The sequence below is a fragment of the Drosophila bipectinata genome, chromosome XL (assembly GCF_030179905.1).
Source record: "Drosophila bipectinata strain 14024-0381.07 chromosome XL, DbipHiC1v2, whole genome shotgun sequence".
NCBI lineage: Eukaryota > Metazoa > Arthropoda > Insecta > Diptera > Drosophilidae > Drosophila > Drosophila bipectinata.
The window spans coordinates 5,077,270-5,095,153 of record NC_091734.1 but is presented as its reverse complement, the minus strand read 5'-3'; the positions used below and the strand labels follow the sequence as shown (position 1 = coordinate 5,095,153).

Sequence of the window (17,884 nt, the reverse complement as noted above, 5' to 3'; positions counted from 1 at the left end):
TTGTGGGGGGACCCCTGCAAAATCCAGGATTTCGGGATATGGCCCACTAAGATGTCTATATCTCTGCCAATTCTTATCTGATTCTCAAGGGGAATACCTTAAACGATTTGTGGATGGATTCCCCGCCAATCTGCATCAAAATCTGAGAATGAAATATTTTTTCGATTTTTTTCCAATTTCTGTGGGGGGGACCCCTGCAAAATCAAGGATTTCGGGATATGGCTCCTAAGGATGTCTATATCTTTGCCAATTCTCAACCGATTCTTAAGGGGAATACCTTAAACGATTTGTGGATGGATTCCCCACCAATCTGCATCAAAATCTGAGAAGAAAATATTTTTTCGATTTTTTTCCAATTTTTGTGGGGGGGACCCCACGCAAAATCCTGGATTTCGGGATATGGCCCCTTCCGATGTCTATATCTCTGCCAATTCTCATCCGATTCTCAAGGGGAATACCTTAAACGATTTGTGGATGGATTCCCCACCATTCTGCATCAAAATCTGAGAATAAAATATTTTTTCGATTTTTTTCCACTTTTTGTGGGGGGACCCCTGCAAAATCCAGGATTTCGGGATATGGCCCACTAAGATGTCTATATCTCTGCCAATTCTTATCTGATTCTCAAGGGGAATACCTTAAACGATTTGTGGATGGATTCCCCGCCAATCTGCATCAAAATCTGAGAATGAATTATTTTTTCGAATTTTTTCCAATTTTTGTGGGGGGACCCCTGCAAAATCAAGGATTTCGGGATATGGCTCCTAAGGATGTCTATATCTTTGCCAATTCTCATCCGATTCTCAAGAGGAGTACCTTAAACGATTTGTGAATGGATTCCCCGCCAATCTGCATCAAAATCTGAGAAGAAAATATTTTTTCGATTTTTTTCCAATTTTTTGGGGGGGGACCCCTGCAAAATCCAGGATTTCGGGATATGGCCCACTAAGATGTCTATATCTCTGCCAATTCTTATCTGATTCTCAAGGGGAATACCTTAAACGATTTGTGGATGGATTCCCCGCCAATCTGCATCAAAATCTGAGAATGAATTATTTTTTCGAATTTTTTCCAATTTTTGTGGGGGGACCCCTGCAAAATCAAGGATTTCGGGATATGGCTCCTAAGGATGTCTATATCTTTGCCAATTCTCATCCGATTCTCAAGAGGAGTACCTTAAACGATTTGTGAATGGATTCCCCGCCAATCTGCATCAAAATCTGAGAAGAAAATATTTTTTCGATTTTTTTCCAATTTTTTGGGGGGGGGACCCCTGCAAAATCCAGGATTTCGGGATATGGCCCCTTCCGATGTCTATATGTCTGCCAATTCTCATCAGATTCTCAAGAGGAATACCTTTATCGATTTGTGGATGGATTCCCCACCAATCTGCATCAAAATCTGAGAATAAAATATTTTTTCGATTTTTTTCCACTTTTTGTGGGGGGACCCCTGCAAAATCCAGGATTTCGGGATATGGCCCACTAAGATGTCTATATCTCTGCCAATTCTTATCTGATTCTCAAGGGGAATACCTTAAACGATTTGTGGATGGATTCCCCGCCAATCTGCATCAAAATCTGAGAATGAATTATTTTTTCGAATTTTTTCCAATTTTTGTGGGGGGACCCCTGCAAAATCAAGGATTTCGGGATATGGCTCCTAAGGATGTCTATATCTTTGCCAATTCTCATCCGATTCTCAAGAGGAGTACCTTAAACGATTTGTGGATGGATTCCCCGCCAATCTGCATCAAAATCTGAGAAGAAAATATTTTTTCGATTTTTTTCCAATTTTTGTGGGGGGACCCCTGCAAAATCCAGGATTTCGGTATATGGCCGCTTCCGATGTCTATATCTCTGCCAATTCTTATCCGATTCTCAAGGGGAATACCTTAAACGATTTGTGGATGGATTCCCCGCCAATCTGCTTCAAAATCTGAGAAGAACATATTTTTTCGATTTTTTTCGAATTTTTGTGGGGGGACCCCTGCAAAATCCAGGATTTCGGTATATGGCCCCTTCCAAAGTCTATATCTCTGGCAATTCTCATCCGATTCTCAAGAGGAAGACCTTAAACGATTTGTGGATGGATTCCCCGCCAATCTGCATCAAAATCTGAGAAGAAAATATTTTTTCGATTTTTTTCTAATTTTTGTGGGGTGACCCCTGCAAAATCCAGGATTTCGGGATATGGCCCCTTCCGATGTCTATATCTCTGGCAATTCTCATCTGATTCTCAAGGGGAATACCTTAAACGATTTGTGTATGGATTCCCCGCCAATCTGCATCAAAATCTGAGAAGAAAATATTTTTTCGATTTTTTTCCAATTTTTGTGGGGGGACCCCTGCAAAATCCAGGATTTCGGGATATGGCCCCTTCCGATGTCTATATCTCTGATTATTCTTTGTCTTTATCCCATTTATATCCACCTGCAACATGCAACACTATGTTGCACCATTTTCATCTCAATTTCTCAGGTGCGGAGGCTGTTCTTGATTTTCTTTGTGCGCCTCACCGGCTGTCTGATGCGAAAAGTAGTTGCTTTTTTGTTCGGCGGGGTCAGTTCGAAAAAGGAGAATCGACGAGGCACACAGGGGGTCCATTGGGGCATGGGACCTGGGACATTGGACAGGGGACATCCGATACACTGGACAGTGGACGTGGAACAGGGGACTTATTTGGCGAATGCCGTCACAAACTTGGCCGCGCTCAATTGTTTGATTTATTGACGCTTATTGGCAGTTGGCATTTTATTGTTGCGACTATTTTTGGTGGCAGGTGGCAGTTGGGGACCCCCTCATGACCAGGGGGGGTGCCAGGGTCCCCTTGGCATGGCCACTTTACTTCCATTCGATTGGTTTTTATGTCCTTAATGTTGTATATTTATTTTTACCTTCAAGAACCCCCGCACTCCGATCGGGAAAAGGTCAAGGGCCAGACCATAAAAGAACTACCAATAGATTTATGACATTTAATTTCATTTTGGTTTTGGGATGTTGGGGTTTAGTGGGTGGTTCTAACTCGTAATACTCGTAGTACGTTAAGCCGGCTAATGAGTGAACAAGAAAGCACTTTTCTTGACAGCCGCAAGAAATCGATTTGGCACACGATCTGGATGAAGGAGTCGCCTGGGAGGGATTTGTGGATGAGCTGGATGTTTAACAATGGAATTGCCAATAAAATGAAACGAATAAAAATCCAAAAAAAAAAACCAAAATCTGTAAATATGCAGAGTGAAATGGGAAAGGGTGGAGGGGTGTTGGTGTGTGGGTGTGGCAGGTTTGGGGGATGTGGCAGGTTGGCAAATGGAGAATACGCCGCACATTTCAAGGATAACAATTGCCAAAAGTCTTCTCACTCACAAAAAGAAAATATATATAAAAAAAAGGAAAAGCATGTCAGAAGCTGTTAAATTTTTAGGAAGACTTGTAGTTGCTCTTTGAAATTTATTTAATAAAAAAAGTTAGTATTATAAGATATTTTAAGGCTTGGGGTTTTAGTTTAAGGTCAAGAGATAATGATTTTTATAAAAATTAAATGAAAAATGTCTTCTTTTTTCTATATATTTTCAGGTTGAATTCAAACACCCACACAAATAATATGGAATCTAAGGTAATTTCTATAATTTTTTGCTATTAATTAATGTTATATTAAAATGCTTTAAAGCTAAAACGAACCCTGAAGAAATATTTACTTAAATGAAGTTATATATTAGATTTTAGAATAGAAATTTTATATTCGATGAGAAGCTTTAACTAAATATTCAATACATAAAGCTTATTGCTGTTAAATCTTTTTTATTCCTTTTTATTAAAATTTCAAATCCTTTCTTTTAATCTATAACCCTATAAACCTTTAAAAAACCTTTAAAATATAAAAATTTTCAACTTTATTAACTCAAATACAGAAAAAAAAACCACTTCCACCTTCAAACAAACCTTTTTAAAACTCAAACACAACCTCCTTCTTGAAACAAATTTCATATTCATATTCAGAATACAACCCTTTAGCAAACTTTATTTCTTCTTTTCGTTTAATTACAATATAAAAATTAAATTTCTTTTATCAAAGACCATACATTTCAATTAATAAATCTGTGCAAAATGAAAAACCCAAAAACCATAAAAAAATAACGAAAGCCAAAGATTTTTGCTTTATACTACCATGCGAGTGTTGCCAAACAGAGCTGTGTAACCAATAAACCTCACTCACCCACACACTGACTCCAAAAAAAAAGGAAGATAGAAAAGTAAATTTACCTTTAAGCTGCCAACTACTCCCCTTGGTATCCACCTAAAAAAAAAATGGGGGGAGGGTAGGTAGGGAACTGGGCGCCCCACAGGTGGCATTTGTGATGTAAAGCGTCGATTTACATGCGTGTTGTATGCACAAGGATACAGGGATACTGGTGGGATATTGGTATACAGGACTCTATACGGGATAGTATGTGTGTATATATATGTTCTGATTCGAGGGCGCTGACGAATTTCAATTTATTTACTTTTATTTGCGTATGCAAAATAGTCGGCTGTGGCTTGATTTTGGTTAGCAAACGGAACGTGAACCAAAAAAATTGTAAAGAAAAGAAAAATGTATTCCTTGAGTTGGAAAAGTAGCGCCTTGGTAAGTGATTTTCAAGACTTTTGGGGTGGCGTCTTCAGGAGAAACGTTAGTTACAGAAATTAAAGCTGGAAAATGATAAAAATAGCTATAATTCTTTATACGAAAAACACTTTTCTAAAGATTATATTTTAACACTTCCCACTTTTAAACCGAAATATATCCTATTCCATAAAAGATAGTAAGAAAAGCTATATGATAGCTGGTACTTTTATCTTTTAAAAGCTAAGAAACTAAGCTTAAGCCCCTAGAATACAAGCCCAAATATCTATGTTTATAAAAGCTATATGATACCTGGTACTTTTCTCCCCAACAAAAAGAAACCTCGTCTTAAAACCCTTTTCCTAAAAGCCTTTTCTCTAAACTCTCCCCACTTTTAACCCAAAATACATCCATATCCCAAAAACTTATTCAAAATTAAAATAGCATTTAACCAAAAGATCCTTAAATATAATCGGATATGAAGTAGAGTTTTGTGGTTTATTGCCAGAGTTGGCATTTGCATATCCTCTGGATTCTGGGAATTATTGCATTTAATTAATGCAGGATACGAATTATGTGCAACAATTTGGCAAACACATATCTGGACGTAATGTTTTTGTCCAGCATTTTCTGGCCAGCACCATGGCAAGTGGCAGGATATGGGCGGCAGGTTATGCCAGGATATGGCAGGACAAAATAGTACCGGACAGGACACAAGCCAAGACAACTGATTGACATATCGTGTGCCAACGTTCATTGAACTCTCCTCCACCTCACTGGCTTTGAGAAACTTTCTCCCAGACGGGCCAAAGGTAATCACACCAAAAGACATGACTTATTCAAGTCCTAGAGACCAAGGAGCAAGTACTACCACCCCCCTTTCTCCTCCATTTCCTTGATTATCCTTAGTCATGGCCATATAATTAGCTCGATTCCGGTGATGGGCGTTTTTGGCCTGGGGACTCGTTCAAGTATTTCCATATGACATGTTTGCCTCTTGTCCAACTACAGTCAGCCCTCCTGCCCTCCTTATATCCTTGTTACTAACGTCAATTGACACAGCAAGGATACGAGGGCGTGGTCAACCTGCTCTGGGGGCTGCTCTGTTTTCCGTTTTGTGTCTTTATGGATTATGGATTTTGGGTTTTTGGCACAAGTGTCCTAGTGTTGCTACGGTCAAGTTGTTTGTCTCGATTTTGACACAAGGATATGGTTATAGGTGGGTTCTGTTTTGGGAAGGATAATACCAAAATTGGTCATAGAGTCATGAAAACCATTCTAGTTTTTTCTACTGACAGCCGCAGATCTTTGGTCACTGATTTTGGTGCTTAATTTTGTGGGGATTTTTTTTTAGTTTTTTATTTTATTTTCTTTGTGGGTATCCTTGACTTGACTGTCTCCAGGACTTCATTAAGTTCAAATTGAATCGATTGTTTGGCTGTGATCAAGATAACTTCCTCTAAGCCGACAGACAAGTCCCACTAGACAGGCTCTTGCTTTCTTCTCTCCAGCTCTCCAGACTTCTATCCTATCTCCTTTCCATCCTATATTCTAGTATATATATATATATATATAATATATCTATATATATTATATCCTTTTTTTTTTTTAGAGGATTCCCTTAACTCAGAGCAAGTGCACTTGGCTGGCAAATGTTGACATTTCTTCTTGGGGATTTTGGCCCGCCGAGTTTGGGGAAGCATTTGTAGGAGAAGCGCTTGGATTTTGTTTTTATTATGATTGTTTTAACTGCTAAGGCAAAGACAAACACACCGAGGGTTAAGGATCCAAGGATTTGGAAAGGGGTCCTGGCGGAGGTGGTCTGAGGGAGCATAAAATGCAATTTTCAGAGGGCCATGAAGCGAGTGGGCGGTGGCGGAGGAGGTGGAGCTGTGGAGGTTTAAGAAGAATGCAATGAGTTTGGCGACAAGCTAGAGTTAGAGATGTTCCAAGAAGAGTTCTAAAATAAAGGAATATTAATATTAAATAAATATTTTATATATGAAAACAAAAACTAATCAAAAAAGTCATAAAATTTCTTTTTAAACCCAAAACCACTAAACTTTTAGGTTATCTAGTTCTATCTTTCGTTTTACAATACTGTTAATACTGTTAGTAACCGATAGTATCGAGTTTATTCGTATTGTGCCATCATTAATCCTGAGCCAAAGCCAGACAAAGTGAAATGCAATAAAACAAAGGCCAGCAAGGACGTAGAAGGAGCTCTGCAACTGTCTTGTCTTGTCTTTGCTGCTCGAATGCCTGCAGCTGTGACCCCAGATGAGGGCGTGAGGACACCACCCTTTTGCAGGGGGACTTTTTAGGAATGGGGATTGTAAGGAGAAGGGTGGTCCTGGAAAGCACAACGCATTTACAGCGCAATGATTCAAATTGTCGCCTCGGATTATGGATTTATTACGCGTCTCGTTTCTCGTAAGCTGCCAAGGGAGCTGCAATTGTGCATGCTGCTTGCAATTACTATCAATGCTGCCAGTAGAGCAGGCACCCTTTGGATTCTCTACTACTAGGGGTTACCTCTAAAATGTTTTCTTTTTTCTTTTTTTTGGAAGGAAACTTTTCCAAACAACCTTACAAACTAACTAACCAAACCCGTACTAGGTTTCTTACTCACCTTACTACACCCCTTACCTTGTTCCTTACTCATCCTTTTTTATATAATTTCTTGTCTAGTACCCCCTAACACCACCCCTTTTTAAATATCCCAGTAATTCGCGTTGACAATTTTTCGGGCTTCAGTTTCTTTAAACTTGGCGTGTTGAAGCTTTAACTTTTTGTTTCTTTTGAAACTTGGTTGGGAAAGGTCTTGTACATACATATATCTAGAAAATAAAAAGTTTATCTAGCTTCTTGGTGGAAGGGGCCACGAAAGAGACAGGAAGTGTTGGTAAGAAAGAGAAAGGGAATGCAACTCCCGTTTTCCTGCTTCCTGTTGCTCAACATTATGGTCTAAGAGGGAGTGTGTTTGCCAGTCACATGGGATGAATTAGAATTGCTTAATGAGTTTGGTTCTTGGGGGCCATATAGGTTAATCTTTAAGCTAAAAAAAAAACAAGAAATTAAAGCTGGCCTTGGGTCCCTCCTTGGCTTAGCTACTTATTACCTTGTGATTATTATTTTGTTTCTATTCTGCCTTGAAGGTATGTACTTTGTGCTCGGTCATCGAAGCCATTTAGAAGTTAAGCCCCTCTGCCTTTTTAGAAGCAGAACCCTCCACTGATATGTAAGTAATAACCAGTGGGTCAAGGTCCAGAGAATTACAAATATTTTTGGCCAAGTCATGATTGGCCAAGTTGGATTATTAAGCCTACTCATGCCCTGGGATGCCAACGTCTTCTTGACCCAGGTTTTACGTCCAGGTTCGACTACGGGCTATGGGGGTCCAGGTCTGGGCCAAGGTGTTTTGGTTACGGATTTGGATTTTGCATTTTTGGATTTTAAACGAAAATGGTTAAGCAAAAAAAAAAAAAACGTTTACTAGTTGAAAGCTTTATTATTTCTGTGTGTATGTTTTTGTTTTTGCGTAATTATTATTATTATTGTTGATATAATAAAAATACAAGCAACGTTAATTGTTGTTAACAAAAAGAAAACAACCATTTGGATGCTTGTTTGTCTGTCATTGCTTGTCAGCTTTTTGTTTCTGTTGGTTTTCCGTTTTTGTTGACAATGCTGACATTTCGAATTTAGACATTGTCTGACTGTTGACCGCACATTAAAATGCGCTTTTTGTATGCCACGGCTAGTTAGGATTATGGCTATAACATACCACCCCACCTCACCCCACTCTTCTCTTAAAACCAAGCTTACTTGGCTTAAAAAAATGAAAAGCGCACCCATCGAATTATGTAAAAAAAAAAACAACCCAACTTGCGGGTAAAAAACAAAAAGAATTTCCGTTTTGTTTTCGTTACAACAAAAAAACGTGTCAAAATAGATGAGAAATCTTTTTGGTAAAAAAAAAATGGGGGGAGGGACAGTAGGAGTGCTCTGGAAGGGGGTGGTGGTTTTTCCAGGCGGAGGTCACGAAGATGCAGAAGCCACAACAATGCAATAAGCAGGCGTTGCAGATTAATTAGCGTCTGAATGCGATAAAGCACGTCGGAGTTGCAACCGCAACGTGAGCAACATTCACTGGCGCGACGGGGCAGCTACAGGGATACAGCCAAGTTGCATAAAAAAATATATATTGCATAGTCCAGGGCCTAAAAAAAAAGAAAGGGAAATTAATCGATAAAGTCTCTGATTTTTAAAAGTTAATTTTTGAAAGGCTTTTAAGGGGAATATGTTGATATTATATGAAAATTTATTGAAATTTATTCTGAAGAATTTTTAATTTTAAGTAAAAATGTTTCTTTGAAAAAATAGTTACTATTCTACTTTTCAAGTTTTTAATAATCGATAAGAAATGAATCGATATAACTTATAGTAACTCTATACTCAAGTAATTCTAAATATTTTATTTTTGTGAGGCTTTTTGGGTGAACAAGTCTTTAGTCTTTAAAATAGTTACTTTCATACGTTCTCAGTGTTTTTGGCAGGTATTCAAATATATTTATATATATAAATATTAATTATATTTATTAGCCGTATATTTAGTTATCGATATAAAATTCATCGATAAAATTCATATATATCAGCACTGAATTAAATGGCGTTACTTTTATAGGTTTTGGAGGGAGATGAGGAAAAGTGCCTGGAGCATAAAGTGCCTGGAGCACTAGGAAAAAGTGCCTGGAGCATAAAGTGCAATTAAAGCATACATGTTTAGTCTCTTTTGGCTTAAAAATATATATATATTCCTTTAAATCTTCTCTCAATTTTACAAAAGCAATCACAACATTCAATTGGAAACAAGTTACTTCAAAATTATAACAAACCCCGATGAAAAATAAATTTCCATTTGACATTGTTATTAAAACAAAAGCATTTTCCTTTCACACAATAAAGCAATTAGGGTTTATGACAAAAAAAAAATCATTGCAACAATAAATATATATACATATATATTTTTTAAAACAAGGCATTAAGATATTTACATGTAAATTAAACTGAAATGAAGCGACAGGCATTTGAAATACAATTTTCATTAATATTTAAATGAGGTAGAAGATAAAAAAAAAAACATGAAGAGAAAAAAATAGAACAGATTTCAGTCAAAAATTGAAATGCAAATAAAATGGCAAGGCAAGTCAATAAAATAATTTGCAATAAAATATTTATTATTTAGATTAGCTAGTAATTTATATAAAAATTTGAATAAATTAAATATTTAACCCGCTATGAGTAAATAATGATTGGAATGTAGCCCCTTTGGCGAGGTCCTGTTGCCGCAAATATTTGCGGTGAGCCACCGACAATCAACAGCAGGGGTGGCAGCTGCCAAAGGATATCAAGGATACAAATAAGTTCTCCTTCCCTTTAGTCTAGACATGATTTGTTTCCATTTTTCCTTCTCATTTAAGGAGTCTGGTTTAAATTTTTGTTCTTTTTTTTTTTTTTGGAAACAAAACCCCCGAAAAATTGCAACTCACACTTTTCTTTATTTTCCGCCATTTTCTCTGTCATTTTCTCCGGTATTTTTTTGACCATTTTTTTCCCCCGGTTTTTACTTAATTTTTCACTGCTGCTTCGTGGCCAACTAAATACCTGTATAAATATTTTATTACGCAAATGAAACAAGCATTGTTTGCATTTTATTTGCGCGAACAAGGAAATGTCGCCAGCTGCAGAAGCCGGAAAAATAAAAGAGAGAGAAAGAGGGGGAGGGTGGGCAGTAGATGTCCTGCAAGGACATAGTACATTTGTATGCAGGACACAAACAGAACAAGAGAGCCAGAAGGGGAGCTCTGCCTGACCACAGACATTGCCACAGGAAATGCAAAGCAGAATGCAAAGAATCCCCCGGAGGCAGATTTCCACCTGGGGATTTGCCAGACCAGGTAGCGTGTTCTTCTGGTAAGGGGGGGAAAGGCACTATGGGTGTGGCTTGGGTGTGGCAGGGTGTTAGAGACCCCGGGGTACTTCCTAGGCAATCCTACGTGATTGATTCAAAGAGCTTTCAATTGGCATCTAGGGAATACAAATGATTAGACAAGGACTTTACTTAAATACTCTTGTTTTTAAGATAATAAACTATTATTTATTGAAAATTATTATTTATTTAAAAGAGTTTTAAACATATCCGTTTCAAAATATTACATCTTATTCACTTAAAGTAAATTTTCTTTAAATGGAAGTAAGAGTATCGTTTTCAAGCACTTATTCCTCACTTAGCAGACTTTTTATTTGAGCCAATTTCTATCGCTAATAGAGCTCAGATAGGGGAGTTGGGTTACCCCAAGAGTGCTTCACTTGTTACCACTTTGATTGGCCAACAACTATTTTGAGTTGGCTCATCAGCTTAATTAACAGTCAGCTAATAAAAAGACGTGCTTAAGTATTGCTCATACGCCAAGTGGGTTAATAGAGGATGAGATGTTATAGAACTTTAAACCATTCATTTTAACAATTAAATAGCCATTTCTAAATCAAATACAAGAAAGACCCTTGTTATCTCAGATATACATAATTTAATCCAATAAACACCCCCGAATAGCTATAAATCCAATATCACGCATACGCCACATGTCACACACTCGAACATTACGTTTTCTTCCCCAGAATTTGATTCTGCTTCTGCCATCTGGTTTCTTTTTCAATCAACGCATAAATTACTGAGAAATGGCATTAATCTCATTTTAGGGCTTCGAGCAAAAACGAAAGAAAAACGAACTAATATCACCCATACGCTGGGTTGTCCGCCTCTACCATTAAGGGCAAACATCAATCAGTAGGGGGGGGGAACTCCTTGGTACACACTGTTCAAACAATCAAGAAAAGGACGATGACGATGACGCTGATGATGGATGGAAGTTGGAGAAATCGCAGAGCCATCGGAATTAGGCTAATGAAATGCTTGTTAAGTGAAAACGATGATGACAACATTCAGCCTGAAAGTGGCTCGAAGGAACACAAAAAAAAAAAGGAGGCCCAGACAAATAGCAATTGATGGACACGATTCAGAATGTTGGCTACATTTTCTATTGACCCAAATGGTCATCGTTGTCCGCTTAATTATTCATTATTATTTGGCTTTTGTGGCTGTTTGTTTGCACTCCCGGCATCGACTAATGAGAAACCAAAAGCAGCTACAACACCAGAATGTCCAGTCATCATTTAATGGCCCTTTGGGTCAGGGCTAATTAAAAAAAAGAAAAATAGACAAGTACTAGCACAAGTAAGCATTAAGTGTTAAGTATTTAATCATAATACCAACATACTTCAACCTTGGCCAACAATTTTTCATTGAATCTTTTAAAGAAAAAGTCGAAAGCCACAGAGAATAGAAGCAGAACCACTCAAGCCATGTCCTGGCCGACTCCTGTATTCACTCCTTCCCACTTAAATGCTGTCAACATATGTGCATAAATTTCACACGTGGCGCCCAGCGATTCATGCATTTTACATTCACCAAAGGATTTCCCAGCTCCATTTTCCACTCCATCTCCATTTTACCATTTTTTTTTTTTATTTTCTTTACTTTCGAACTCCATTGTCCTGCTGGTTGGCTGATGCTCAGCTTTTTTCTCATTTTTAATTTTTTACATTTTTCGAATGAAGAATACAAATAAAAGAGAAAAAAAGTCACTCAGAGACTGCTTGTTTGTTAATATGAAGGCATTTAATTTTTAATCGCTGCATCCGACTCGAAGTTGACGTTCGAGGATGTGCCAGGACGTGGCATCCATTCCATTTCCTTCCATCATTCGGCGGCCCGTGTTCAGCCGCAGGCTCATCCTTTGCCATATTTTCCAATTGTTAACCCAACGCGTTACATATGTTTAATGAAGAGAGAGAACCGCACGCACGAGTTGCTCGGGCGCAAGACCTGAATGTCAGAAATGGTGAGGGAAGGATATTCTACACTGTGAAAAATCATAAAAACTAGTGTTTTATAGGTTTTAGAGGCCTAAGGGGTATTTTTTGAAGGGTTTTTGAAGGGCTTTTGTGCTTTTTAATAGAAAAAAACATGCTTTTTTAAATTTTTTTTATTATTTTGTATGCATTTTGTGCTTTTTATAAAAAAAAGCATGCTTTTTTCGAAGAAAATCGTGATTTTCGAAATACTTTCTATAGAAATAATTAGTTTCTAATATTAAAAGAGTTAAAATACTGAAGTTTGTGATAAATATTGAATATATATCTACAAAATTATCATAATTTCTTATAGTTGAGTATTTTCTAAAGGATTTTTGAACGGCTTTAGTGCTTTTTTATAAAAAAAGCATGCTTTTTGAAAAATTTTCCTCATAAATAGTTAGTTTCTTCAATAAAAGGATCTTGAATACAAAAAAATTCTCCTCTTCATGTCATAATTCTTCAAGTTTCAAAAGGAAAGCATGCTTTTTCGAATGATTAACATGCCATTTAAAAAAAAAGCATGCTTTTTTGAAAGCAAAGTATGCTTTTTCATAAGGAAAGCATGCTTTTTCGAAAGAATAACATGCCATCTAAAAAAAATCATGCTTTTTCGAAAGGAAAGTATGCAATTCATAGGGAAAGAATTATTTTTCAAAAGGAAACCGTGCTTCTTCAGAAGTAAAGCATGCTTTTTAAAGAGAAAGCATGGTTTTTTAAAGAGAAACCATGATTTTTCATAAGAAACATGTGCTTTTTCAAAGGGAAAGCATGCTTTTTTGAAGGGAAATCATGATTTTTCAAAAGAAAAGCATGCTTTTTCAAAGGCAAAGCATGCTTTTTCAAAAAAAAGTATGCTTTTTATAATTTTTAAACCCAAATATGCTCTTAAAACCACAATACCAATATTTTATAAAATAAATTCTTCAAAAATATTTATATAATAACCCCTTAGGACCCTAAAAGATTCTCTCTGTGTAATTTTTGTGGTTCCAGAAATAAGATGCATTTCAATGCCTTGAAAGCACCCATACCATAACCGATGAATACAAGAGTCTATCTGTATCTGCATCTGCATCTGCTACAGTATCTGTAGATCTCGGTATCTGGTGGTTGGATGTATGTATGGTTGTATGTCCCACGGATAGATGTGAATGCTGGGATACTGGATGCTCGCTTCTGACTCTGCGGCAAGTTATTATAACAGTTCATTGATTTTCAATTTTCAATGCATTTCATTGTTTGCCGTTTCGTACCATCCTTGTGCTTTTTTTTTTTGGTTTGCTTGCTGCCTGCAACACCCACTCTATATGTGTGTGGTTATTTTTTTCGCCTCTTTTTCTCACTGACACTCCTCTTCTTGGTGGCAGCGAAAATGGCTCAACTTGCGGCAGTGGCAACTGCAACTGCAACAAATTTCCGTACTGCAAATTCACTCGCATGCATAAATTTATTCGAAGTTTATTTTTTGACGAGCCAACCAGGCAGTGAGGCTGCCAGGCCATCCTGCTAGCCAGCAATTCGCCAACAAAAGCAAACTGAAATGAAACGAAAAACGAACAAAAATTTAAATGATTTTTTTCAGGCTTAAAAAATTGCAATGAAAATGGTTGAAATGGTTGGGTGGGGTATGGGGGAGACTCGTGGGTCTCAGACGGAATTGTCCCAATGCAGATGCGGTTTATAATGCTTAAAGCCCAAGTTATTTATGACAGCAGCAGTGGGCGGAAAAAATGCGGGAAGTACTTCGATTGAGCTGGGATTTTTACTTTTGGAAGGCAATAGGGGGGAAAAAAATAAAGAAAAAGGTGGCTTCCGACAGGGAGTCGAACTTTATGTACCCTGGAAGTTATAAGAAGTCTTACTTTCAAAAATGTAGAATAAAATAAGAAAAGTATGAGTTTGTGTTTGAAACATTTTAAACAAAATTTCTTAAAATAGTAGTCTTGGTTTAATAAATCAGCTTGACATGTTCCTGTCATTAGGTTGTATAGTTTAAAACAATCACATCTCATCACACCGTCAAGGTGGAAAGTCACACAATCAAAAATGGACTCTACTAAAAATTCATATCCTCCTGAATGTGGTAAGATTGAAAATTATTTTAATATTAATAATTTTAAATAATTCCCTTAGTTCTTGAAACCATTCGTGAACGTCGCCTCCCCACGGATCCTACAATGCTCATTAATTGGATCAATGCTTTGATCTATGGTAACATTACAAGCATGGATGAGTTGCGTAGTGGTGTGATTTTCTGTCAAATGCTAAATAGTCTCTATCCCGGATGTATCGAGATGGAAAGCCTTCATCATGAACCGAAATCTATGTGGGATAAAAATTACAAAAAGTTTAAAAGGGCGCTAGACGACTTGCAGCTAGAACCACATTTGAGTGTATCGAGATTGATGAGGGGCAGCGTCTTGGACAATATCTATATAGTGCATTTCTTTATAGACCTATATCATGTGCATATAGGGCTGTCCATGGAGCGGCGCCGAAGGAGGGAGGAGAAAGAGCGTCAGAAACAGAAAAATAAACCTAAGGAGGACCCACCAAAGAAACAGCAAGAGTCCTCTGCTATCTATGAACTATTTCAGTGGTTTAAAAATTTAGTTATGGGACCAAATGCTCCACTGCCACCACCCAAGGTCGTGGTTAGGCCTCCGCGGCCCAAACCCTCAGAGGAAGAGAAGCAGCGGGACTTTGATCGTCAGGTGAGATTGTTGTTCTTCGAGCCAGTGCCACTGTCGGAGTTTGAAGAAGAGATGAAAAGGCAGAAGGGCGGTGGAAACAAGAATCAGGATCGCCAGGATAAGGAACTTGAAGAAGCCGAACGCCGGCCTGACAAGAAGCAGGATCGCCAGGATAAGGAACTTGAAGAAGCCGAACGCCGGCAGCGCCAAAAGGATCATGATCAACTCCGACGCCTTGTGGCAGCTTGTTTACAGCTCCGTGACGGTCATCAGTTGATGCAAGAGCTTTATATGGAAAGCCGTAAGGAACGACTGGAAAAACACTTCCTGTGAAACATGTTCCGACCTTTGACCTCGGATGCGTGTGTGTTTACATTTATTTTTTTTGGTTTTTATCTTTTTCTGGAGGCAACAAAAGGCAGGATCTTCGAGTTAAATACGCGATCAAGGTAGGCACGTCACGGTCGCCAAGTAAAGATCGCCAAGTCAAGATCGCCAAGTCAAGATCGCCAAGTCAAGATCGCCAGGTCACGGTCGCCAAGTCACGGTCGCCAGGATAGAAAACTTTCCAAAGCAGAATACCGTCAGAGATGCAAGTTTAAGAGTCATGATCAACTTAAGATGTAAACCTACAAGAAATGTAACATCACTTGGCGAGTGTAACACCATTTGACCTTTGACCTTCATTAAATTTTTTATGTGTGCACATCTCTGCTGCTGTCTTTTTCTTTTTTTTTTCCAGCTGTCAGCTGTCGCCATTTAATAGACTTCTCCATCCCGACTATTTGAAGATTGTTTTTCTTTGGTTTTTCTTTATTTTTTGCCATCCCCTGGCTGGCCTCTAACTTTGTTTACTTGTAATTACTTGACCTTTACCCAGACGCCCAGGCCATATCCTGGGTGGGACAATTTTTGTGGGTGTTGGCCGACACGGGACTGAGATAAAAGTTTATTTTTAAAGATTCTTAAAGACCATTTTCTTTAAATATCAAGCTCTTCAATGCCTACATTTTGTTTTTAAAACATTGGTCCTTTACCTCCCCCCCTTTGTTGATTTCTCCCCTTAATTTCTTTCCATTTTCTCATTTTCATTTTCATTTTTTTTTTTGTGTTTTTTTCCAGCAAATTGCCATTACAATTTCATTTCATTTGAGCTCCGTTTGGTCTGTACGCTTTTTTTTGCCTGTTTTTCTCCTACAGGTATTTAATTTGATTGTTCTGCATTTTGTGTCCCGTCGCTAGGGTCGCTGGGAGGGGTAGTATACTGTCTATGTCTTTATTTAAGACCCGCTCATAAATTTTAATTATGTGCATTTTTAAAGGGAGCGACCCTTTGGCCTTTTTTTTTGTGTCGTTCGTTCTTTCTGGGGCAGTGCATCATCGCCACTGAGGCATTAAATAAGCCCTCAAATAAAACGACGATGGGTATGGGGGATGGGGTATGAGGTCAAGGGGCTATCAAAGGTGTAGGGGACAGAGGTGTAGAGGTGTAGGATTTTTAGGGGGTGCTTCCTTTCATATTCCACATTCCCTAGCAGAGGGTTGCTACTATTGCTCATCTTTGGAGGGTTGCTGTGGTGGTGGTGGAGGTGGACCATCAATTAGGGGAGCGAAGCCCAGGATGACAAAGCAATATAGCTGGATCCCTGTCTCTTTTGCTGCCTCTGCTCCTTCCCCTGAACTCTCACCTGTCACCTTTTGCTTCCCTGACCAATTCTGGCACCCCTAATAAAGCCTTCTGCCTCGCCTTGCCTTGCCTTGCATTTCCTTTCCAGCCTGCCGAGTCCTGCAGAGTTCGATGTCATTTGATTAAAAAGGACAAATGACACTGTTGTCTACCCTATAAAAGAAAGGGTTCTATTGGATCTATAGATGGGGAATATAAATTAAGAAAATATATTATGATTACGATTATATATTATGATTTTATGGTAAAATATTGGCTTATTAGTTACCTGTTTTTAATATATTTTTGTATATAGAAGAACACTTTATACGAAGTTTACTGTTAGATCTGTGGATAGTAACTATTAACTCATAAACTATATTATTCTTTTATGAATTTGTATTATTTTAATATTATATTAGGGCTTCCAAGGTTATCTTTATTAATTTTTGTACATTCTTTTAAAGGGGAATTCTTTTTAAAGAAGGGTTCTATTAGATTCCATAACTCATAAATTAAATGATTATATTAAACTATTTTTTTATAAAAATTTTTATTATATTGTTATGTTTAAAAATCTTTCTTATTATCTCTTTCTTAATTTTTTTTTTATATATATTTTTTAATATTTACTTAAAAACCCCCCCTAGTCTCCAAACCAATAAACTCTTTGCCATAAAATATTCACTGACACTACGTTTTGGGTCTGGATTTGACCCGTTTACGACCTTTTCAATTGACAGGCCAACGAGCACAGCACAGCAGCACCCTCTGTGCCACATGCAACCTTGCAACATTGCAACATTGCTGCTTTGCTGCAACATTTGTTTCGCTGGCAGCAACGTGAAACGCCGAAAAACGCGACACTCCTCTCTCGAGGCCACAAAACCGACAATCAACATTTAAAGTGATGATGGGGCCGATCACCCCACTCTACAGT

The 17,884-nt window shown here is 37.9% G+C and overlaps 1 protein-coding gene across 2 annotated transcripts; it reads left to right on the top strand.

Moving 5' to 3' along the window:
- Positions 1-14,509: 14,509 nt before the first annotated feature.
- Positions 14,510-15,984, top strand: LOC108119635 (microtubule-associated protein RP/EB family member 2-like). Of its 2 annotated transcripts, none has more exons than XM_017232903.3 (2): positions 14,510-14,668; positions 14,719-15,984. In XM_017232903.3, exons 1-2 carry the CDS (start codon positions 14,632-14,634, stop codon positions 15,609-15,611), a joined length of 930 nt encoding a protein of 309 aa, XP_017088392.2. In that variant the 5' UTR covers positions 14,510-14,631; the 3' UTR covers positions 15,612-15,984. The 2 variants fall into 2 exon arrangements, with proteins under 2 accessions (XP_017088392.2, XP_017088393.2); XM_017232904.3 differs by having other exon boundaries at positions 14,528-14,665.
- Positions 15,985-17,884: the final 1,900 nt, after the last annotated feature.

Coding starts and splice junctions, on each gene's coding strand:
- LOC108119635 (XM_017232903.3), top strand. CDS start 14,632: ATGGACTCTACTAAAAATTCATATCCTCCTGAATGTG. Junction 14,669..14,718: donor TTCATATCCTCCTGAATGTG/GTAAGATTGAAA, acceptor TAATTCCCTTAG/TTCTTGAAACCATTCGTGAA.